This window comes from Oryctolagus cuniculus, chromosome 12 (genome assembly GCF_051225735.1).
Source record: "Oryctolagus cuniculus isolate XC-2025 breed Fujian yellow rabbit chromosome 12, ASM5122573v1, whole genome shotgun sequence".
NCBI classification, from domain to species: Eukaryota; Metazoa; Chordata; class Mammalia; order Lagomorpha; family Leporidae; genus Oryctolagus; species Oryctolagus cuniculus.
Window position 1 is genome coordinate 56,824,131 of NC_142878.1, and position 24,328 is coordinate 56,848,458.

At 45.5% G+C, this 24,328-nt stretch overlaps 1 protein-coding gene and 1 long non-coding RNA gene across 11 annotated transcripts in view; one reads left to right on the forward strand and one right to left on the reverse strand.

Moving 5' to 3' along the window:
• RYR3 (ryanodine receptor 3) overlaps window positions 1-6,395 on the reverse strand; it is a 582,715-nt gene extending 576,320 nt beyond the window's left edge. For 9 of the 10 annotated variants that reach the window (XR_016217200.1, XM_089309149.1, XM_070053265.2 and 6 more), the window contains exon 1: window positions 6,163-6,395. Coding sequence is in view for 9 of the 10 variants with exons in the window: in XM_089309149.1 (XP_089165275.1) it covers window positions 6,163-6,213 (51 nt within the window). In the remaining variant the exon portion in view is untranslated. 10 annotated transcript variants of the gene reach the window in all.
• On the forward strand, window positions 2,104-2,860 carry LOC149123068 (uncharacterized). Its single transcript, XR_016218015.1, has 2 exons — window positions 2,104-2,232; window positions 2,676-2,860. It is a non-coding gene; the product is annotated as an uncharacterized LOC149123068 (long non-coding RNA).
• Window positions 6,396-24,328: the final 17,933 nt, after the last annotated feature.

Sequence of the window (24,328 nt, forward strand, 5' to 3'; positions counted from 1 at the left end):
AAAAGGTCCCAACCTCCCAAGCAGACAAAACTCAAGCAGTGCAGTCCCTAGGAGGAAAAGCCAACTTGGTTTTCCAGAAAAGCTGGTTCCCGGCACTTGGAGGGAAAAGAAGAATGGGCTCATAAAAGAAATTCGAGGGGGAATGGAAGGGAGCGCTTTGAACAGAAGAGCTATGGGATTCAATAAGAAAAGGTGGTCCTATGGGAAAGAGTAGCACGGGTAATTTTCTGAGAGGAGAAAAAAATAACTCTGGATGTGTTTTGTGGCTGGAATTCAGGGAGCCAATTGTACCCACTGATTTGCTTTATCAAGCCTTTTAATCAAATGGTTGCAGAAAAGTTGGGGTTTGTTTTAGTCAAGTAACTGCCCAGATCTGCTAGAGTGAGGCCAACACTGAAGATGTCCAACAACTCTGGGATGCAGGGTGTGTGGCACACAGCATATTAGGGGCAAGAGTGGTGCTTTTGCAGCAAGATCCAGCCACAAGCAGGATCAATTTCCTTTATTCAAGGTCACAGTGAGGCAGGGCTGGGAGTGAGAATTCCTGCCTCCAAGCTCAGTTCTGTTATTACAACATTCCACTCTTACTCGATAAATTTGTATTAAGGTGAGTTTTAAAGACAGAGCTAATTTAGAAAGGTTTATACTGATATGAAATTGTGGGAAATGAGCTAATATTTTGGGTTCTGGAGACACAGGACCTCCTGATTTTTCACAAGGGATTGGTAAAAATCATTCAGAAGGCGGCCAAGTCAATCAGAAAATGATGGATTCAGTGGCTTATAAATTTAAAACTCTTTAAGGAGTAAAATAAAGGAAAAGCCAAAGTACAAAATAAAAAGTCTTTCTTAAGAAGCAGTGAAAATAATTGCAAAACAAGCACAGAAGCAGCTAAATATTGATAATATGAAACCTATTTAAATAACTATTTAAATAACAAAAATAACTACCAGCGTATTTTGCTCTCAAGATAAATTCCTCTCCATTTTCATTCTCAACATTTCCTCCTCTGACCAGCCCTAAGGAGCTACAGAAAATACACACGTGTTTCTTCTCAACCACTATGAGAAAAGAAATAAAATACATTTCCTTTAAGTGCCCTCAGCCTTACTTAAAAATCAGAATAGCATAAGAAAATAATGTGCACAAACATCAGACACACATCCTTCAACTGCAGGCTTGTTTGTTGGTCTCATTTCGCAGGGGAGTATATCCCATTCCCAGTATTCCCAAGTTTGCAGATGTCGTCACTCACTGTCTCAGGAGCTGAGCAGCTGAAAATCCTCAGGATGATGGTGACTGGGTAACCACACCTTAGCGGAGGTGTCAGCAGCCACCCCCCCCCCCCCCCCCCCGTACTGATGCTGCCTTTCTGGCTCAGGTTAATTCCTTCTGAAACAGGATCCAACTGGGAAGAGGGGTTAGCAGGTTTTCAGCTCCACTCCCATGGATTTTTTTTTTTTTTTTGGACAGGCAGAGTAGACAGTGAGAGAGAGAAAAGTCTTCCTTTGCCGTTGGTTCACCCTCCAAAGGCCGCCGCGGCTGGCACGCTTCGGCCAGCGCACCGCGCTGATCCGATGGCAGGAACCAGGTGCTTATCCTGGTCTATCCTGGTCTCCCATGGGGTGCAGGGCCCAAGCACTTGGGCCATCCTCCACTGCACTCCCTGGCCACAGCATAGAGCTGGCCTGGAAGAGGGGCAACCAGGACAGAATCCGGTGCTGCGACCGGGACTAGAACCCGGTGTGCCGGCGCCACAAGGCAGATGATTAGCCTAGTGAGCCACGACATGGATCACGACATGGACACCCATGGATCTTTAATCAGGTAAGTTCTGAGAACCCAAGGGAGAAAGGACTGAGAAGGTGTGAAGCCCTGAAATGACCTTGGAAGGCCCAGCATGTGAGAATACTATGTCATTTTAACCATCAGAGCCAAATCAGCAGGACAGCCACCCTCAGCCATGCAATAACTCCCACCTGGGTATCAAGGGTCTGCATTCCAGGGCTGTCCTTCTTACTACTCATTAGTTCCCAGAAGGAGCAGTCATTCACGTCTAGCTCCTCACTTGCCTCCTCATGGAAAAGCTGCCAAAACACAGGCATCACACAGCTATTACGTAAACAGACTCCACAAAGGGGAGAAGCAAGAAATCTATCAACCACAGGTCAGAGTTCAAAATCACCCCATCCTGGAACTACGGAGTCCAGAGGGGCTGCAGCTCAAATTCAGGTATTTTCCCTAACCACTCCGGAGGAGGACCCTGAGAAAAAGATGTAACCCTTGATTTTCTGCCCAGGTACCTAATCCTGTCCCTCTAGAGCTACCAATTTTGAGGAAGGAGGACAACTGGCTCTGGGGAGGGTTGCCCTGCACTGTCTAGGACCAGTCTTTAACTGAGTGAATGGAAATGAATCTTAGTCTCACTCCACATCCTGTTTCGATTACCTTTGTGCCAAAGTGTGCAAGAAGACCGTGATATTCTTAAAACAAGAAGTGAAGGCTTGGAGTTGTGTGTAGCTCCACTTTTTAAATGGAGACTGTAGTCTAAGAGGCAAAGTGAGGGAAAGATATCTCCCTGGCACTCTCAGAGCTCGCTGCGGTGCCAGCTGCACCACTGACTGTCTGGAGACAGGGTAATTGTCACCCTTCTCACCATAACTTCTTGCTTTCAGATCAGCGGCTGGCAGGTTTATCTGCTTCTGAGCAGCTTCAGAGCCACGTCAGTGACACTGGCTACGTCAGCGAGAGCAATCGGGAGGAGGGATGATGCCACTGCCAGCAGCAGTGGGAGGGAAATTTCAGCCTGAAAGAAGACTCTTACGTCTGTCTGTCCAACTCTCATTGGCATTTGTAACGGTCAGTGATTTCAGAAGGCCAGAAGAGAGAATGTAGTTTTTACATCGTCTTCTTAAGGTTTGGGGTCGGGGAGCATTTAGTTAGCAGGGTGCTCTTAAGCTTCTAAAATCCCTGTTTAGGGCCTTCCCTCTGCTTAGGAGAGGGTAGACTTGAACTGCACCAGAGGTCACAAACAAAATGAACACCAACCAACACCTGACAAGTGTCTAAAGCTACATCTCACACAAACACACACACACACACACACACAAAATGGTGATTACTGTAATAATCATGCCTCCCTTCATGCCATCGATAGTTTTAGATGTTTTCGCTACTGGCACAATCATCATAAGCATGACACTATAACTACCAACAATTTGACTGGAATCCCTGACATGATGCTATTCTACGTTCTGTTTTTAAAAGTCCATCTAAAAGCCTTTGCTCTCTGGGATAGCAAGCCTCAAGGTTTAGGGGTGTGAAGATACAATTTTGCTCCATTGCCACATTTCAACCACTTTCTGATGAAGGACAATGTTCAGGTGAGGAGGCATTAGATGACTAACAAATGGTCGACTAATGTCAAAGATTTTTTTGGGGAGAACAGCAAACCTAAAGCAAAGGTTAGTTGGTGAGTTCAAAGTGAAATACCTTCTGTAACCTAGACATATCTAGACAACCTAGACATACAACCTGGACATACTAGTAATTCCACTGCTAGAATAGCCCAGTGATCTGATTCCCCTCAAAGAAGAAAAGGCAAGGAAACATTTTGTGCAGAGACCAAAAGTGTGTGGCAATTGGGTTCTAAGAAATTGTCTTGTGTGATTCGCACATGGAGAGAGAGATTGTCAAGTTCAGAAAGCTGTAGTTCTTAACACCAGAGCCTCTGGAGGAGTGCTCAATGCCAGGCTCCAGGGGGTATTTAATTTAACATTACATAATGAAATTACCAGTCACTTGCTGGGCAACTGTGACCAAATCACTTGATTTCCTGAGCTTCGCTTTCTTCATCCATTTTCTCTTCAATAAGGAAAAGAAGTCAAGCTGCTTCATAGGAAGAACTGAGAAACACACACGAAACATGCTTACAGGGACTGCTGGAAGGAAAAGAACCCATAATGCCAAACGTGGAGTCATTTGCCTCCTCTAAGCCGCAACTGATACAAAGCACTCTGCAATAAGGGCTGTTACCCTGGGTCCTTGAACCCTACAAGGGGCCATGGATGAGCTTTAAAAGCCCACCTGCTCTGGTCTCTGGGATAGGAAGCCCATGACAGAAAGTTAAGAACTGGGGCCGGCACTGTGGCACAGCAGGTAAAGCTGCTGCCAGTTCAAGTCCCGGCTGCTCCTCTTCAGATCCAGCTCTCTGCTATGGCCTAGAAAAGCAGTAGAAGATGGCCCAAGTCCTTGGGCCCCTGCACCCACATGGGAGACCTGGAAGAAGCTCCTAGCTCCTGGCTTCGGATCGGCACAGCTCTGGCTTTGCCGCCATCTGGGAAGTGAACCAGCTGATGAAAGACCTCTCCCCCACTCCTTTCTGCCTCTCCCTCTCTGTAACTCTGCCTTTCCAATAAATAAATCTTAAAAAAAAAAAAAAAAGTTAAAGAGCCACTGCTTCAATGAGCCTTGCTCACAGGTGAACTGAATTGAAAAGCAATTACACTGCCCAATGGAAGGGAAACGCTGGGGAAGCAGCCAGAGTAGCCAACAGAGACACGCAAGACCCAGATCTCAAGAGAACCTTCAGGTTCACCGATCCTATCAGTCGGAGGGAAATTTCTTCAGCCCACGGTATCTACATGATCATTAACAGTAAGATTACATGATTGATTGAGGAGGGCACCAGGCAGGGAATACTTGAGCTGCCCTCCTTCCGACACCAAGCCCACCTGTTGGAGGGAGAGCTGATAGATTCCATGGGGCTTTGGAGAACCCGGCAGCTTTCCAGGAGGGTGGGAAGGAGCTGCAGCTGTGGGGCCATCTTGGGTGCAGTGCAGAAGACGAGGAGAGAGCTTGGGTCTGCAGACCAGAGTGGGAGTGAGAACTGAATTACCTGGCCTCTGGATAGCTTCCTTCCTTATTCCTGGAATCAGACCTAGGCCGCAGCCTTCTCAAAGAAACCAGGTTTAGAAGAGAAACTGAAGGGGATTCGAAGGAAGCCCTTCAATGAGGGAAGAAAAGGTCTCGAAGACGGCGCAGAGCTCAGTGGAGATCTTCAAAGACCAGCTCAGGAGGGCAGGTACTTGAAGAGGAGAGAGGTCGAGAAAGAATTCCACTCTCATTCCCGGGAGCTGGACATCGCATATAAAATTACCACACACACAGCGCAAGTTACAGTTTCCAAAACATTAGGACGTTCACCATCTCATTTAATCCCTTTCACCCTGAAACGCTCCTTAGACGTTTCCTTTTTACACTTGAGGAACCTGAGGCCAAGTAAGACGGACTATGCGACTTGTTCAAGGTCACGTGGCCGAAATCAGAGCTAGGACGCAGCCCCCAGGCCCCGCACCGCTCCCAGGGGTCGGGCACCCTGGAGGGCTTTAACGCCTAAGGGGCAAGGCTTAACTGGCGGCCACAGACTCCGTCCCCCCTTCCCCCTGAAATCCGGGGGCGGATCAGCGCCCTCCGGTGCCAGGGAGGGGACCTGAGTGACGCGGAACCGCACACCGGGGTTTCCCTGTCCTGCGGAGCTCGCCAGAGCAGAAGCCACGGCCCGCGCACACCCGGCAATCGGTCCTAAGACTCCAGCAGCAGTTGCCGGCGTGGGGCTGGACGAGAAAAGGGCAGCGCTGTGCGAATTCTCTTGCGAGCGAGCCCAGGACTGGGACAAGTGGCTGCGCCCGCTTCTCCTCCGACCGGGCTCCCCGCTCTCGCCCCTGCCCTGGGGGCTCCTTCCCGGCGGTTTCCTGGTGCGGCGGGGGCGCCTCCAGAGAGGAGGTGGGCTAGGGCAGAGGGTGGAGGTGATAGGGGCCAACTCCTGGTCAGGATTCTCCCACGTCTGGGTCAGGGCAAGCACAGGCAAACCTCAGCTGGAAGTTTGGGCATCAAAGGTTTCAGACCAACTAGCAAGTTGCCTGGAGAGCGAGCCGTCCGGGTTGCAGGGTCTCGGATGGAGGTGGCGGGAGGGGAAGAAGGGAGAATCAGAAGGTGCCCCTTCCCACGCGGGCCCCAGGGTAGGTGGCCGGTCCGCCTCTGCAGCCCGTGGGTGCGGAGAACGCGCCGGGCACGGGCACCGCGGCGCAGCGCAGCCGCTCCCCGCCCGGCTCCGCGCTCCTCCCCACCTGCCCGCCGTCTCGCCCCACCGCGGAGACTCACAGTCCGCAGGAACTGGATTTCGTCCTCGCCTCCTTCTCCGCCTTCGGCCATGGCTCCCGAGGCGTCGGCGGCGACCCAGCCTCCGGCGCCTCTGGTTCCCCCGGCAGCCGCTCGGCGTGCGCTGACTGCTGCTGAGCTCTTCCTCTTCCTCCTCCTCCTCCTTCTCCTCCTCCGTGTCCTCGTCCTCCTCCTTCTCCACCTCCTCCTCCTCCTCCCGCTCCTGGCTCAGCCTCAGCAGCGCCGAGCTAATCCCCGACCATATAGGGAGCTGGGCTAACACTCCACTGCACTGCAGAGCGCCAACGCCAACCAAGCAGCCCGCCCACCCCTCTAGCCTCTCGCCCCAGCCAAGTGCGCTGCGGCCGCGGATTCCGCGGAGAGCTCGGCGCCGAGCGCGTCAAGCGGGTGGGGGCGACGCGAGGGACCCGGGCCGGCGCGCGGTGGAGCCTCCCCCGCACCGCACCACCCAGCACCGCACGGCACGGGCAGCCGAGGCGCGCGCCCCGCGGCGACGCTAGGATGCCCCCTGTACAGTGATTCATACACAAAGGCCAGTTGCTTTGGCTCCAGCGCACCCAAGCTGGGCATCAGCCTTCTCTCTGTGCCCACTTTGCCTCGGTGTATGTGAGATTGACCATAGTGCGCTGTTAGGACCCCAGCCGTGGAAGGCTGAGACAGTGTGCCTTGGTTTTCGGCGCAGCAAGGAGAGAACGGTGCCTTGAGGGTGACTGTCCACTCGTAACAAAGTTTGCGAATCCCTAGACAGCTCTTTCTGAACCTTAAGGGAGCCCCCTCCCCTCTTGAGAGTCGAATAAACACACTTTTCCAAACCCCTCAATTGTCCAGAGTTGGAGGAACTTCTCTCTGTACCCCAGGAAGCTCCTGGGGGTTCCCGTTCATCCAGATTTTGGAAATCAGATGGCGTCAGAACCTTTCCACTCTGCCCACCCCTAACGGTGCCAGACTGTGGACGCCAAAGGTGGTAACGGAAGTAGCGCTGAAAGCCCTCTTCCTGGAAACCCGCTGATGGGCCACCCAGCCTTAGGTAGTAGTCTAAGGTTTGGGGGCCGTCAGATTGGTCCTCGCTGAAGCTAAGGGTGCAGGGTGCCCCCTTCTGTCTGCTGGCCACGAAGTTCCTGGGGAGAGAAGTGTTCGAGAAGTGGCATTAGAAAGAGCCCTAGATAAGCCCCCTGGAGGGCGGCAATTCTAGGATGATGGTGGCAGAAGACATTGGAAACCCCCGACCATTTCCCAGCTTCATATGCAGCCTCCTTGTGGACAACCTTCTTCTCTCTATTCTGCCTCAAGACCTCTTAGCTGAACTGCAGTCCCACATTTTCTGCTGGACATCAGAAATGCTAAGAAAAAAAAAGTTCTCATTTCTATCGTGCCCACCCTGCTTCCTTCTAGAGGCTGCACTTTGAGTCCCGTGCCTCTTCTGAAGCCTGCCTGGAGTAAACCAAAGCATCTGTGCCTTGTGGCCCTTCCCACGTTGTCATGCACCTGTCGTGCTGGGCTCTGTGACCTGCTGAAGTCTTCCTGCCCCCACCATCCCCTATAGCAAGGGTTCCAGGACCTCCATCATCTTTGATGACCAAATTGGAATCCATTTGTCTTCTTCCTCTTAAATTGGAGTGCCCTTGTTCCTTATTTTGGACAGTCTTTAAATACAGTCTGACATTAGACTGACTTTTGGGGTAGTATCTATTGACACATATTTAGATTTAACTAGAATTTCTGGGTTTGTTCCCCCTTTCGCTTTGAAGTGCTAAAGTCAAGTCTTCCTCATCTTGGTTGTGTACAAGTAATTATGCATCAGCTTTAAAAAGTATTTCTTTGAAAAGGAGGAGGATGGGAAATAATGTGGGGCCAAGCACAAGCCAATGCGTGGCATGAATATCTAAGTGAATGTAAATGAATGTGAGTGCATGTGTAGTAGAATAAAGTGTATATGTGGGAGTTCTTAATATACATTTTGAAAACCTAAAAAAATTTCTTCATATTATAATTCTTATATTGGTGTCTCTGTAAGTGGACCTTGAAGATGTTTTCAATCTAAATTGTGCCATTAGAAGTGCCAATTATCACTAAACTATGACACAGCAAACATTTGGAATACCTATAGAGTCCTTCTCAAGTTAACTTTTATACTTTTAGTTATGATTTTTTTTTCAATTGTTTATTTCAGAAACAGCTCCCATTCATTGTTTTACCCCTCAAGTGCCCTCAGTGGACAGGGCTGGGTAAGGCTGAAGCTGGGAGTCTGGAACTCAGTCCAGGTCTCCCAAGTGGGTGTCAGGAACCCAGCTACTTGAGCCACCAGCTGCTGCTTCCCAGAGTGTATGTTATCAGGAAGCTGAGCTCAGAGGGAGAGACAGGACTTGAACCCAGGTACTCCCATGTGGGGTGTGGGGATCTCAACTGGTATCTTAACCACTAAGTGAAATGTCCACCCATGGTTGTGATTAACCTAAGAGGTTAAGAACCTATCTAAAAATATTACTATTTTGTAGCCCAAATTTCTTCTTGTTCAAGGGACAACTACAAATGCTTTTTTCACTGTCTTTCCTGAAATCAAGATACATGAGCTAGCACACTTCTTGCTTCATTTATCAATTAAATGACCAGATCATAAAAGAAAGTGATAAAGAAGTGTTATACCACTATTAATGCATCCATTTCAATTCCTGGTTATCTTTAGGCTCCTTTGGAGTGCTCAAAAGTGAATTGTTTACCCCAATCTTGGATTCTTTTGGAGCTCAGCCTATGGATTTTGAGAGTTTCCACTTGGAAAGAGAGCCAGATGGCTTAGACCTTAGGTCAGAGAAGATACTGCAGCTGCTACATTTTGGTAGGTAAAAAACACAGCCTCACAGGTTTCTAAACCCCTGGAGGAAGTATCAGTCATTATTAGGACTTCAATGAGGTGTTCACAGAACAGTGAAGTACCCTAGGGATGCTGGAATCTTTTAGGGCCAGCCCTGAAAGTCAGCAGCATTTGTGTGCTGGGGTACTTTACAGCCACTGTCCACAGCTGGAAGGCTTGTGGTAACAACCCTAAGTCTGTGGGGCCACCCTGTGAATTTTCAACCTTTATCTTTTCAGCACTCCTACACATTTTACACCTTACATATATGATTTTTAATGTCCTGACACAAACTAAAACCTAATATTTAATATGAAAGTCATGTATTTTCTTTTCTGACAGGTCTTGAAGAAAATCTCAAGGATTTTCTCATATAACAGGGCCTCTTATATGTTTCTTACAACTGAGAGTAATATAGCTTTAAAATACACTGAAACATGGCCACAGTCATATAGTTCAGTATCTTATTATGCTTTATTATTCATGATGGCCAAATGACCAACTGATATTAATGAGGCCACAGTTGTGGATTCAATTCAAAGAGGGCCAGTTAGCTTTATTCTCTTTGCTGGCTCAAGACCCTAGACCCTTCACTCTGGCCAAAAGCCTCATAAATCTTTGTTGATTTAGCCATAAAGGGAGGGAGTCTAAAGCCTGGGAACTAGCTAGAACCTATCACACTTGAGGACACGGAGACTGAGAGGCTTCCCTTGATAAAGATAGCCTTCTCCGTCTTCCTGGAGGTATGTTAAACCTTGCACAGCACAGAACCTATCTTCAATATGCGTATCAGCTTCATCTTCTATAGGAGGCATCCATTTGCTGAAAATGCATTTCTCCAGTTCATTGTGCTTCTGGCTTTGGTCTGCATTGACTCAGGTTCTGCCCGGGGTACCTATAAAAGGCCATGATAGAAAGAACTGTGGAGCTGAGGAAGCTGACTCTGCAGGCTACCACCTTTTTAAAATATCTTACCATATACATAGGTAGTACCATACATTGACTGAAGATGTATTTATTTTTCTGCTAGCAAGGGAGAAAAGCAAAATTCCTTTTGGTGGTTTTTGTTCAGGTGTTTGAATTGTGAAGCTCTTTTACTTATGATAAGGCAAGAAGGTATTATCACCAATGAGGCACACGGACAGAAATGGCTCCCAAAACTACACCAGTTTTTTATGTGATGGCAACAGAAGCATGACATCTGCATTTTACAGACATCTTTCTGTTTAATGTTAAGAAATTATTATCCTTAGTTTTCAAGATGTGTCCAATAAGCTACATAGTTGTTGTTATATATCTTCAGTCTACAGACTTGGAGCCATATCAAAAAGCCTTGACCCAAATCCCTTTCTTCATTAGAAAGGGAACAGATATTTGGAAAACATTTTCTTTTTCTGACAATATCTACTTTATATCTCTTATAAAAGCCACAGATATTATGACTGCCAAACAGAGGCCCGGATCCAAAGTTATACCTTCCTGAAGATGAACACATGCAAATGTTTTGTTTTTCCTGATACTTTAAGATTTAAGGATTACATTATAAGGTCAAAATTAATACGCTACCCTGGTGAAAGGCTCCTGGAACTAAAACACTCAAAGAGGGGGCTCCATCTCCAGGGTTTTAGGTGGCTTAGGTGCTATGGGAGAGATGGAGGCAAGCAGAGCACACTTGCAGGTGTGTGGGAGGCCGACCCTCTCACCAAGTGCTGGCCATTGAGCTGATTCATTTTAAAGAAGTCTTCAGCTGGACCAGGTTGTGAAAGCAATAGAGTAAACCAGCAGCAATATCATCGCTCTTTTGAGTTTGCCTCCAGGTCAGCGTGCATTTAACCATGAGCTTATTGTACTCTGGCCATTGTATATAGCACCAGCTTTGACATCAGAAGGATGAGGGTTTGAGTCCTGGGTAAGACTCCACCATTTACAGATAATGACACTGAGCAAGTGCTTCAAACTCTCAGAGCCTGTTTCATCTTCTGGAAAAATGGGGTTGAAAACATTGCTAAGGTTATTTTAAGATTCAAATGACTTAGTGATGAGACAATGCTTAGCAGAATGTCTTGTGAAAGCACTCAATGTAAAATCCTGAGCTACCTTGCAGATCTGTCTCCATCCTCCTCCTTTGTTTTGGTTTCCAATGCCTGGCCTTTGGGTCTGTTGGTTCCTGACTCTCTTTTCATGAGGCGTATTTTTTTCCCCCACAAAAAAAGATATAAAATCTTTGATTTCAGAAAATAATTTCCTATCCCAATAAGCAAACATTCTTGGCAGATCTCATGCATTACAAGTTAGTGGTGAACACCCATACCGCTTTTTTGTTTTTTGTTTCCCAGGGAGTTTTGAGCTGTATTATGTCCGCATCTTTAATGAGAAATGTATTCTGTTGCTATGGCATATTGAAATGTATAGCTTCCTCTGGAAGGCACAATTGTCAGCACCCATCCCCCAGGCTCTCCTGTGGGCCTCAGGAGATTGAGATCCGGTGGTTGATGAAACTACACTTAATCAGTTAAGTCTCACTTACACTAAGCTCAAAACCTTTGATTTCTAATTTCTGTGTTTTAATTTTTCCTGCACTTCAGTGGCACAGATTTATTGAAGCTGTTGCCAGCAACAACTTGCTCTGAATAGCTTCAGTTTTCATAGTTCTTGCTGAAATAGGTGGGGACACAGTAGGAGGTAAGTAGATGAAGTTTCATGTCATTTATTTCAGATACCAGGGCACAACCCACATTTCAGTAGGTAAGGATGTCGACAAATGAGTTTTATTCTGGTTCCATGGTAGTGATTCTGTGACCAACCCCTGGTTCAATTTGCCTCTACAGCCTGTTGTGAACAGATCTCATTTCCAATATCTTTGAGTTGGTGAAATTTACTTTAAAATAATTCATGGAATTTAACAAAACAAATCTTCATTCTCTCTATGCTAAAAGGATGCACAGTTCTGTCAGTGTCCTGGGATGTGAGCTATGCTTTGAAATTGCCTCTCAACATGTCACTGCTGCTGCCAACAGGCATGCAGAATGCTCCAGATGCTGAGAGCTCAGAAGACTTGCAGTGATGCTGAAATAAAAGTCGGGGAGTTTAAACTGCATCCTTATTACACATTTTAGAAGTTAGGAGTAAACAAGCATTGCAGTCCAGTGGATCTACAGACGGATAAGATTGCAGAGAAATTTTCAGCAGTATTATGAGGTTGTCAGCCTTTTATGTTTTTGTTAAGCACATTGAAAATCAAACTGCAAATGGCTGGCTGTTAGCATTATATCAAAAAAGGATATTAGAAAATTTTAAATTAATGTTAATTTATTTGCTATTTAAAAGGCAGAGATACAGAGACAGAGATCCTCCATCCGCTTGGTCACACTCCAAATGCTTACAATGTGCAAGGCTGGATCAGCCTGAGGCCAGGACACCAGAACTCAGCCTGGGTCTTCCATGTAGGTAGCAGTACTTGGGTCTTTACCTGCTGCCTCCCTGAATACATATTAGCAGGAAGCTAGAATTGGAACTCTGATATGAGATGGGGGTGTCTCAACCAGCATCTTAACCATTGCACCAAACACCTGTTTCAGAAAAGATATTTTAACATAAAACAACAGAAAAGATGACTCTTAGAATTAAAAACATATACTTTTGGTGACTGGCATTTGGCCTAGTGGCTAAGACACTTCTTGGGAGACCCACATCCCATATCAGAGTGACTGGTTTGAGTCTCAGCTCTGGCTCCTGATTCTGGTTTCCTGCTAATGCACACTCTGAAAGATAGCAGCTAAGAACTCAAGTACTTGGGTCTATGCCACCCACATGGGAGACCCGGAATGAGTTCCAACTCCTGGCTTTGGCCTGACCCAGCCCTGGCCATTGTAAGCATTTGGGGAGTGAACCAATTTTACCTATCTCTTCTCTCTCTCTCTCCCTCTTACCCTCTCCCTCTCTCCCCTTCTCCCCCTCTCCCTCTCCCTCTCCCCCTCTCCCCCTCACCCTCTCCCCCCCTCTCTCTCCCTCTCACCCTCTCCCCCCCCTCTCTCCCCCTCTCCCCCTCTCCCCCTCTCCCTCTCACCCTCCCCCCTCTCTACCTCTCCCCCTCTCCTTCTCCTTCTTCCTCTCCTTCTCCCTCCCTCTCCCCCTCTCCCCCTCTCCCCCTCCCCCTGTTCCCCTCTCTCCCTCTCCCCCTCCCCCCTCTCTACCTCTCCCCCTCTCCTTCTCCTTCTTCCTCTCCTTCTCCCTCCCTCTCCCCCCTCTCTCCCTCTCCCCCTCTCCCCCTCTCCCCCTCCCCCTCTTCCCCTCTCTCCCTCTCCCCCTCTTCCCCTCTCTCCCTCTCACCCTCTCCCTCTCTCCCTCTCCTTCTCCCTCCCTCTCACCCTCTCCCTCTTCCTCTCCTTCTCCCTCCCTCTCTCTCTCTCCTTTCAGCCTTCCTTTGCTGCAAAGGAGATGAAAGCATCATCAGAGATGAGCACAACACTGATTTGGGAGTCACGATAAAGCCAACCCTCTCCTTTTAGGGTGAGGTAACTAAGGACCCCTGAGGTGAGCTATAAACTGAAATAATGAAAGCCAGGACAAGAGCCCATATCTCCCTTCTCCTTGTCTAGTATTTATTTTCTCTGTCTTCTTTGTAATTGAATTCAAGGTAGTGGCTCAGTTGTACAGCAAGATCCTGGACTGTATTTTTTTTTTTTTTTTGACAGGCAGAGTGGACAGTGAGAGAGAGAGACAGAGAGAAAGGTCTTCCTTTTGCCGTTGGTTCACCCTCCAATGGCCGCCGCGGCCGGCGCACCGCGCCTATCCGAAGGCAGGAGCCAGGTGCTTATCCTGGTCTCCCATGGGGTGCAGGACCCAAGCACTTGGGCCATCCTCCACTGCACTCCCTGGCCACAGCAGAGAGCTGGCCTGGAAGAGGGGCAAGCGGGACAGAATCCGGTGCCCTGACAGGGACTAGAACCCAGTGTGGCGGCGCTGCAAGGCAGAGGATTAGCCTACTGAGCCACGGCACCAGCCTCCTGGACTGTATTTTTAATCATCAAATAAAATTATTCTGCTTTCTATAAAGTTGTAATGTTAAGCGAACTTACTAAGGTCTATTTCTTTAAAAAACAGATAATACATGTATAGGAATTCTCTAGTGACTAGCTAGAGTGCTCATTCCCTAAGGGATTGTTTACTATTCTTTCAAACAACAAAGAACCAGGAAAAAGAAAAGAAATTTACAGTTGAAGCTCGCCTTAAAGAGTCCTCACTTAAATACTTACTACACATGAAAACAGTGTGTTGAGGAGGTCTGGGGATAGGTTGGGGCCCCAGTGTTGCGCTATTAGAAGAGCCTTTCACAAAAGAAAAAGGATTAATTTATTAAATGACATGATTTCCACACTGCTTTTCACATTGTTTCCCTACCCTTCCTCTATGGCCTCAGGCATCCTAAGTGCCACCTTTCACTTTTGGTCTTTGTTTTTCTTGACCCTTGCAGTACTTGGTCCTGATGGGCAGTTACTATTTCTGGGATTTACTTCTATCCATGGAGCCCGTGTACAGGTTCTATCCTGGCTCTCCTCCTTCTCTAACACTCCTTTTCCGCCTCCTTTATGACCTCACTTCCTCATCCTGGCATAAGAAGCGGGGATTTCCCAAGATTCCATCTTTGAACCTCCTTCATTCTCTGCAAACTCAGATGTTAGCTTCTTCCATAACTTCAGCCACCACCACCTCCATGATCAGAATTTTTATTTTTAGTTTTTCCAAGTCCCAAAATGACTTTTCTAACTGCATACTGGTACATCCAACTCTATAGATCACCTGTTTTTCCAAAGCAGCATGCCTAAAACAGGATCCATCCTACAAGTAAGAGCTTTCCCAGCAATTCTTCCTTCTCATGCTAGCTGCTTTCTCTTTCTTCCAGTATCTCTGTCTCTATTACTGATAGCACCATACTTGGAGGAACAATGACTGGAACCAACTCCATGTCTTCTGTGACGCTGGCAAAGGAGCCAGCAGAAATAATAAGAGCCATTTTGTTAAGAAATAAGGGCATACTATTCCTGCCTGTTGTACTGTCCCTGCTCTGGCCTCCACAACTGAATTTGGTGTGCAAGTAACCAAACTAATACCTCTAATAAGGAATTACCTTCGAATAACAGACCAAGGTCATGCAGACTTAAAAAATTTGAAAGAAAAGACTGGATTCATGAATTAATGACAGAAAATGAGCATTGCCAAGAGCTTCTGGAGGATGCTATAATTCTTCTTCAGTGGGCAGCACATCTACCTGGATCAGCAGATTTCAAAGTCTTCATTTCGGAAAGCTCTGTATTCAATCCTGGCACAGTTTTGTGAACTTGGATAAGATGCCTAACTTTTCCTTGCCTCAGTTTTCTTATGTGCAAGACAATAATACAATTTTTAAAAATTTGAAAGAGTAACTGAAAATTTGAAAAAGTCGATATGTGTAAAGCTTTTCAAATAGCGATTGGTCGTGAGCACCTGCTGGTTTCATGTCTGGTTTCTCCCAAAGTAAGCACCGAGACAAGGATTTGGGAGATGACCCCAGGAAGTACCAGTAAGAGTGAGGGAGTGGCACAGGGAAGGGAAGGCAACTGGTAAGTTACCCAGTAAATTACCACTTCAAGTGGAGCCTAATCTTGCAAGAGGACTATGGGAACAACTGTGGGAACATTCACCTGACAGTTACCCCCTAAAAGAACCATGGAGCTACTACCATTTACATGTTAACTCCAGCCAGCCAGAGGGTTAAGGCTATTCCTTGGAATGTTAATTCTCTGTCACTTCCAGTTTACAGGCTGCTAAAGAAACCCTTCAGGTGGTTGGAAATTGGGCTGGTAAGACTGTAGGGCCCTTGGAGTCAGAATGCTGAATATATATGTTGTTGTCATCATCACTGCTGACGTCCCAAGACAAAGCAGTTGAAAAGTAGTGTATTGTGACTAAAGCAGAGGGGAGAGATTGGCTGATGAGCCCTGGGAGTCCAGTCCTCTCACCCCAGGTGATACTCCTGAGTCACTTTGACAGAGCCCTAGATATCTGTAGAGCAGTGTGTGGAGCACAGTTCATGACATCTGCTGGTGGGAGTGATTTGAAGACAATAACAGCTGACTTCCTGCCCTCAGGGAGTTTCAAAAGCAAAATAAAATGTAGTACAGTTAGGTAAGCAGCAGTGGAATTCAGGACTCACTGTGTTTGGTGAGCAGAGCGGGAGTTGTTTGGAAGGTGAGATTGCCATGGCTGGAGCAGTCAGAGACAACTTTATGGAACAAATTGGACTGGACCAAAAGATGACTTGTTTTCACATTGGCAGAGCCAGGGGAAATTTAAGGAGAGAATAACACAGTGGGGCCAAGATCTCCCCTGATCCAGAGGCTTGGGGGCTGCGATTGTTGCTTCTCACAGTCCTTCAGTTATTCTGGAATATGCAAAGTGCTTTGGTGCAGTGGTGATGTCATTCTTCCAAAATCGTCACTCCCAGAGGCAGATGCAGCTTTCAGTCTCCCTCTGACTTTGACCCTGCCCTCCCAGTTTACACGGTTTTCACACGGCATAACGGTGGCTATCGATAATCCTGTGAGGTAGGCATTTTTATCCCCATTTTACAGCTGAGGAAACTGAGAATAAGAGTTAAAGAACCTTGCAAAGGTTTCTCAGAGAAACTGGGTTTTGAACCCTCATCTATCTGATTTCAAACTCAAGCCAAATCACTATGCTTTGATATCTCATTTCTAGCAAAAAGAGGAAATGAACTCTTAGTTTCTTTAAATTTGGGATAATCAAATTAGATCCTAACAAACAACTGATCCAAAGCATATGTATGTAAATAGATTGTTTAGTCTCCCTTGTTACCAACACAGCTGTGGATACCATTCCCAAGGTTACCTATACCCTAGCAGCTACTGAAAACTTAAGAAAAACAAACTCGGGAGGGACAGGGAGAGTAGATTGAAATCCACTTGAGTGACAGCCTCCTCCCCTTGGTCAACAGATGGTGCATTTATGGCATTCTTGGATCTCTAGGAGTGGAGGAATTCTTTGAGATCTGAGTTCAGCCCCATTTTTGCAAAATTTCAAGACTTGCTCAGCTAGTACTTAACATCCCATCTGTTACCTTTTGGCAGTTGTTTTTTTAAAAAAATCAAAGATCCGCTTTACCTGACGCCTCCTTTCACTATAACAGATTTGTTAAAGGTGTTAACAGATTTGTTAAAGGTCATTCATCCACTCATTTAATCATTTCTAATAAGACAGCTTAGAAAAGTAGAAAGAGTCAAATATTAGACTTGATTTAAAGATAAGGGAAGACAGATGACCAGTAATGAGCCTTTAAATTGGTCTTTCCCTTTGGAAGACACTCCCCCGTCCTCTGTCAGAATCTCAGGAGGAAAATGTTGTGCAGGATTCTTGAGGCAACAAAAGCAGACAAGAAGCAGTCTCTCCTCAGAGTTCCATTCAAATGATGCCTCACCAACCTCTGAGGCCAGAGAACCTCTTTATTTTTTTTTAAACAGGTAACTCCATGACCAGGAATTGGAAATCCTTGGGTTAAAGTAGAACATGATGAAAAGAAACAAATAGGAAATGATTTCTATGGAGGTTATTTCCAGACTACTTTAGAATTTTTTAAACTAATATGGGCTCAGTGAAGCACTAGTCTCTCTGGGGCTTATGGTGTACAAGAATTTGCCATTCCAAGATTAGAATTGCCGAAGCTAGCAGAAGGTTGGGAAGCTAATATGGACAGTTTAAGACGAACTCTCTGTGTGACAGCAGTTGTTCTTAGTTGCTCAACATTATGGTTTTCTATAGAGTGATATGGCACTGTGATTTTTCCCTAAGCTTTCAATGATGATGATGATTGCTATGATGATGATGGTAGTAGTAGCAGTAACATTTATTATGCATTTACCATGTTCTAGACTCTGTTCTTTTTAAATTTATTGCATCATTTAATCCTACAATAATCCTATGCCAGCATCATGATTATTATAGTCCATGTTTTACAAATGATTTAGCTGAAGTATAGAATGCAGGTTACTTGCACCCTCAATGTCCTGTCACATGGGCCTCTCAATAGGTCAGTTTATACCGTGGCTTTATACTTGCTTTATAGAATTCGGAAGCATGAAGATTCAGATACAGAGACAGAGAAAGTGCTGGCAAGATAGCTCAGTCTTTTGTAATCTAATCTCAGAAGTGGCATCCCATTGCTCTGTCATATTGTATTCATTAGAACATTAGATTCAGCCCACATTCAAGGAGAGGAGATAACACATAGAGCATGAATAGCAGTAGGTGGAGATCACAGGGGAGCATCTTAAAGGATGTCTCACACAGTCTGATTATAGAGCCTAAAGCCTTGAAAGGAGTGGGGTCACACATTTTCTCTATGGTAATTTGGAAGAATCAAGCCTATCTCAACAAAGAATTCAGGGGATGAGTGATGGGGGAAGTTTTCTAGCACAGAGGCCAGCTCTAACTATGATTTAAAGTTAATAAATTTCAGGTCACTGGAGTACCAAGAGTTTATTTTCCTACTGGGAAATCTTAGCTAGCTCCTTCAATCAGCATTAAGGACCAAGAAAATACAGTATTGTGAGTAGTAATTATTTCTCCAATTCCTGTTTTAAAGTTAATGATTAAGGCAGTTGCACTTAGCAATAGTCACCTTTCCCTCTTCTCTCTCTCTGCTTCTTGCCTTCATTGCTCTGTAATATTACCTATCGTTCTGCTTCTTGCCTTCATCATTCTATCTTTCTGTGGAAATCTCTCTGCTTTCATTTTGCATCCCTCCTGTGTTGCCCTCCAACATCACTAGCTCTTTTTTTCCTATCTTCTTATTGCTCTGGATTTTTCTTCTAAGTTCCTAGGTTCAAAATTTTTTTGATATGCAAAAGTTTTTCAGAATGAAGAACAAATTTGCAGTAAGGTGATGCAATAGTCATTCTATGTGTCTACTTGGCAAGTCCCCAGGTGTTCAATAGATAAAGGTGTAATTGGGAATGTGTTTTGTAGATGTAGATCAAAAACCACAATTAGTAGATGTGATTAATATCCACAATTATTAGGTGTGACTAAAATCTACCATTAGCTGAGTTTATGTAAAGGAGATCATCCTGGGTAATCTGGGTGTGCTGGTCCAATTCATTAGAACTGAGGCTTCCCTACAGAATATGAAATTTCATCTGTGGACTATAGCATCATCCCCTGACCAAGAGTTTCCAGTCTATCCTTCTGGATCAACCTTCTTGCAGATTTAGATTATGCCAGCCCTGTAATCCCTTGCAATCTCCTCTCTCTCTCTCTCTCTCTCTCTCTCTCTCTCTCTCTCGTGTGTGTGTGTGTGTATGTGTGTGTATGAGATCGTTGGTTCTACTACTCTGGGAAAATCCTATATGATACAGCAGGCAGAAATGTCCAATACTTCTGAGAGTGGTCTTCGTAGTGGTTGAGAGAAGAACTCATATATTTACTTTAGGAGACTTGAATAATTCAAATAAATGAGTTTTCAGAGGCAGTTTTTTTCTAGATCAGAATTCTGAATATATATCATTATGCCATGCTGGCCATCTCTACTTTGGTTTGAATCAGTCTTTGGTAATATTTTTTCAGACTATTTCTGCTGCTCTATACCACCAATTCTTATCTCACTTTCCATTCTGTCAGGTTATGGGCTAATAAACTGTTCTGTTTTTCTGTTTTACTTACTTTTATGTTCCTAGCTCTGACTCTTACAAATATTTGTCTTTTAATTCAGGTTTATTAAAGGATGATTGATTCATTTACATTTAAATAGGAACATTCAATATCCTAACCCAAAGATAAGACTAATGATCGTATTCATGCCCCACAAGGGACCAGTAGAAGGGAGATATTTGTGCTTCTCAAATGCTATCATTTAGGTAGTTGCCTAATTAATTGTTCACCTGTTGCCATAGTTAGTGTCTTGTTATAGACTGGTGTTACATGCACAGATCATGCAAGTTGCCCATGCCCAATCCCTGCCAAAGAATCATTGATCTGAAAGTATGATCTTGTTAGGTAGGAAGCCAGAAATGAGCTTATGTGTGTGTGACAAAAGCCTAAGGAACTGACATCTAGGTCCAGCATCTGCATCTCAAAGTCATCCCAATAACCTTCCAGGTGCAGCCCAGTATCTGCACTTCAAACATCCTGCCTGGATCCTGATGACCTTCCAGGAGGTCCTGCCCCTTCTACCCAATAACCATCCTTCCTCTAAGGAGGGGCAATGCCAGCCAGGCTTCCCCTGTCTGATAACTGCAGGGGGAAACTCAGAAAGGAATTTCTCATATTTACATCCAACAAGTGCTTTGTTTGGGAGGAAAAGAAGGAGAGAGGGAGGGAAGGCAAGACCCATCCCCTCAAAAGCCCCAGCCTAAATGTGGACTAGGCACTCTCTCTCAGGTCCTGCCTGGAGAGGTGCCCATCCGTTCTTAAGGATGTCTCTATCCTAATAAACCTTTTTTTTTAAGACTTATTTATTTGAAAGTCAGAGTTACACAGAAAGAGAAGGAGAGGCAGAGAGAGAGAGCGAGAGAGAGAGAGAGAGGGCTTCCATCCACTGGTTCACTCCCCAGTTGGCTGCAATGGCTGGAGCTTTGCCAATCCAAAGCCAGGAGCCAAAAGCTTCTTCTGGGCCTCCCACATGGGTGCAGGGGCCCAAGGATTTGGGCCATCTTCTATTGCTTTCCTGGGCCATAGCAGAGAGCTGGATTGGAAGTGGAGCAGCCAGGACTCAAACCAGCACCCATATGGGAAGCTGGCACTGCAGACGGCGGCTTTACCTGCTACACCACAGTGCCGGCCCCCCTAATAAACCTTGCTATTTTGCTTTCCACTAGTCTCTCTCTCACGCCTGAATTCTTTCTTGAGTGAAGACAAGGACCCTTTGCTTCTCCAATAACAATCTGAGACATCTACAGATATCCCTGGGGTACTTACATGAAGTCAGCAAGGTCCTCTTTTTCCAGCTACATACCTGTCGCTGTTCTTTTGTCTGCTCGGCCCTCCCCGGGTTTGCTGCTGGTTCTTCCCGGGTTGGCTACCGACCCTTCCACCTCCGTGGAAGGGCAGTTCCCCCTGCCACTTTCCCCACTTCCGCGGGGGAGCGGCACACCACCGGCCGGCTCTCTTGGGGGCTGCTCAGGTGTTCCTCATAGATGTTCCTCGTGCATGTTGTCTCTCTCCTCCTTTATAGTCCTCTTCCACCAATCCCAACTCTGCTACCCGCACGCCGAGTACGCTGCTCTCCTCCAATCAGGAGCAGGTCCTACAGTTTATTGGTTGAACTGGAGGCAGCTGTGTAGAAGCTGTTTCCTCCTCTCCCAGCGCCATATTGTGGGAGAGCAGATGCATAGAATAAGTCTTAATTCGAGTAACAGTCTAGTCCGAGTTGCTCCCCACAATACCTATGTGAAGCATATTGACTTCATATACTTCCATCAAACAACATATCACCTGTTATTATAACATGTACATATTATAATCACACATTATAAAGGAAGAAGCAGATAGGAGAATTGTGCTTTTTTAAAGAGACCCATTAAAGATAATTGAAAAATATGAAATAATGCCACTTTCTTATTAATTTGAGGGATAAATATGCCATGAATTTATTTTAAAATAAATAGTGGGGCTATCGCTGTTGCTTAGTGAGCTAACCCTCTGCCTGTGGCACCAGCATCCCATATGGGTGCCGGTTTGAGTCCTAGCTGCTCTTCTTCCCTTCCAGCTCTCTGTTATGGCCTGGAAAAGCAGTAGAAGATGGCCCAAGGGCCCACTTGGACCCTTGCACCAATGTGGGAGACCTGGAAGAAGGTCCTGGCTCCTGATTTCAGATAGGCCCAGCTCTAACCCTTGCAGCCATTTGGGGAGTGAACCAGCAGATGGAAGATTATTTTCTTCATCTCTTCCTCTCTCTGTGTAACTGCACCTCTCAAGTAAATAAATAAACCTTTAGAAAGTAAGTATTTTTAACTTGTTTTAATTTCTAATATGGTACATATCATTAGATTTAACCCATATAAGCAAAAGCTCTTTCTGTTCTTGACAATTTAAGTACATAAGGAATCCTAAATAAAAAAGCTTATTTAAAAACTAGTGCTATAGATCATTTATTGTGTCACTGCTGGAACAGGAAGCAAAGTTTGCCCCTAGGGTGACTGGCTGTCTCCAGGAATTGGGAACAATTCAGAATGACCATGGAACTTTGAGCACTGTCCATTTTGCTAATGCACAAAGCCATATCAGAGCCCATTTTTCATATTTCTTCTCTTGTCTTCTACAAAGCCCAACTGGGCCTTGATCACATGATACACACTATTTATTGATATGCATTGATCTTCAATTGTGCAAAATGCATTAATTTAGGATAAGCTGAGGAAGTGTAATGTCAGTCTGAAGGCTAAAATCCAACCAGTTTGGAAGACTCTCCTCCCTCAGCCCATTGCAGTAGCTCTGTGAGTCCACTGGGTGGGGGACAGAAATGTGAGAAAGTTCCATTCAACAGTCAGGAAGCCAGAATCTGGGGCAGGCATTGTAGAACAGTGGCTTAAGCCACTGCCTGGGATGCCCTTATCCTATGTTGGAGTGACGGTCCACTTCTAATCCAGCTTCCTGCTAATGTGCCTGGGAAGCATAGTGGGTAATGGTTCAAGTGTATGGGTCCTTGCCATCCATGAGACCTAGATGACATTCCAGGCTCCTGGCTTTGGCTGATTCAGTCTTGGCTGTTATGGGCATTTGGGGAATGAATTGGTGTATAGCAGACATTTTTCTCTCTTTGTCTCTCCCACTGTCTCTGTCATACTGTCTTTCAAATAAACATTTAAGAAGCAGAACAATTTAGAAAAAAAAAAAAAAGGCCAGAACCTGGTCTCTCCAGAATGGAATCTTTCTTTAATCCATTCAGTCAGCCCAGCAAATTCTGGAATTTTCCTTTGGTTAGATCAACCAGTGATGTGACACCCATTGTTCATTATAGTATCTTAGATAAACTAAAGATTTACCACTAGTGATAGAGAACCCACAGTGTACTACCTACATTCTATTCTAGAACACTATTGAAATATGGACTGGAGTATAGCAATAAATGCTGACTCAAAGTGTATCCCTATGGTTCCCCAGCTGTGAGAACTTGAGCAAATTTCTTTTAATCTATCAGCTTCAATTTCCCTATCTGTAAAATTGGAATGATAAATCTACTGGAAATGGTTCTGATAAAAATTAACTGATATAATATATCCCAAGTGTTTAGCACAGGTGCCTGGCAGAGGGGAAGACCTGAAAAATGGTAATTTCCATCACTACTATATTTCTGATCCTCTTCTGTGTGGGGCAGAATGGAGGGGCTGGACAGCGCGTTCCTGGTTCTTTTTTGGTAGTCAATACATAATATGCTAAGCACTAGAGACCAATGATTGGCCACAGTCCTTGCTGAAAATGAGAATGGAAAAAAAAAAAAAAAACAAATCTTGTCTTGCTGCTTTTTCATTCTCCACACAAATCTAAAGATTGAGGCAAGACAAAGCATAGAAGGAGAACTGCTCCTTTACTGAGGGAAATGTGCTTCCACTCTGACCCTCTGCTGTTAATGAGCTTGTGACAGTTCCCTTCAGTCCAGCAAGACGTTTGGGCTTGTGCAGGAGCATTTCTTGCTAGAACAGAAAGGACACAGCATTGACCAGGCAGCCTGTTTGTGTACCAGGGATCCTTGATCTCTGGGGCAGAGTTGGTTTTCTGTTCTGGAGCCAGGAAAACACACTTTTTAGTGCCCACATATTTGCAGAGTGACACATAGCTTGGAAGCTCCTCACACAGTTTGTAGCAGCCACCGATGGTCCCCCAGGAAAGATTGTCTTCATGAGACATTCTCATGGATAAATACTGGGAGCATTTATTAAGGTAGGCAGCAGCAGCCACCTAACTTCAAAGGCTCCTCTCTCCCAGTGCTTGCAAGCTCTTTCTGGGCTGTGCCAGAGATCTGCCGAGGAACCAGCCTTCAGTAGAGAGGGACAATGACTTACCCAGGAGTTGCATCTGAGAATCAAAGGGCTGTTTTCAGGTGCTGTGTACTATTCATCTGGAGATGGGCCTGGAGATCACTTTCATGTTCTCCTGCTGAAGGAATAGAGAGCAGCATGAATTCAGAAATGATGGCTGGCTCTGGGATGTGTTCAAATTAAAACCAGAGTAAACAGGAAAGCTCCAGCATTGCACAAACACCATACAGGCAGCCCCCAACTTGTCACCAAAGAGACAAACTAACATAAGGGA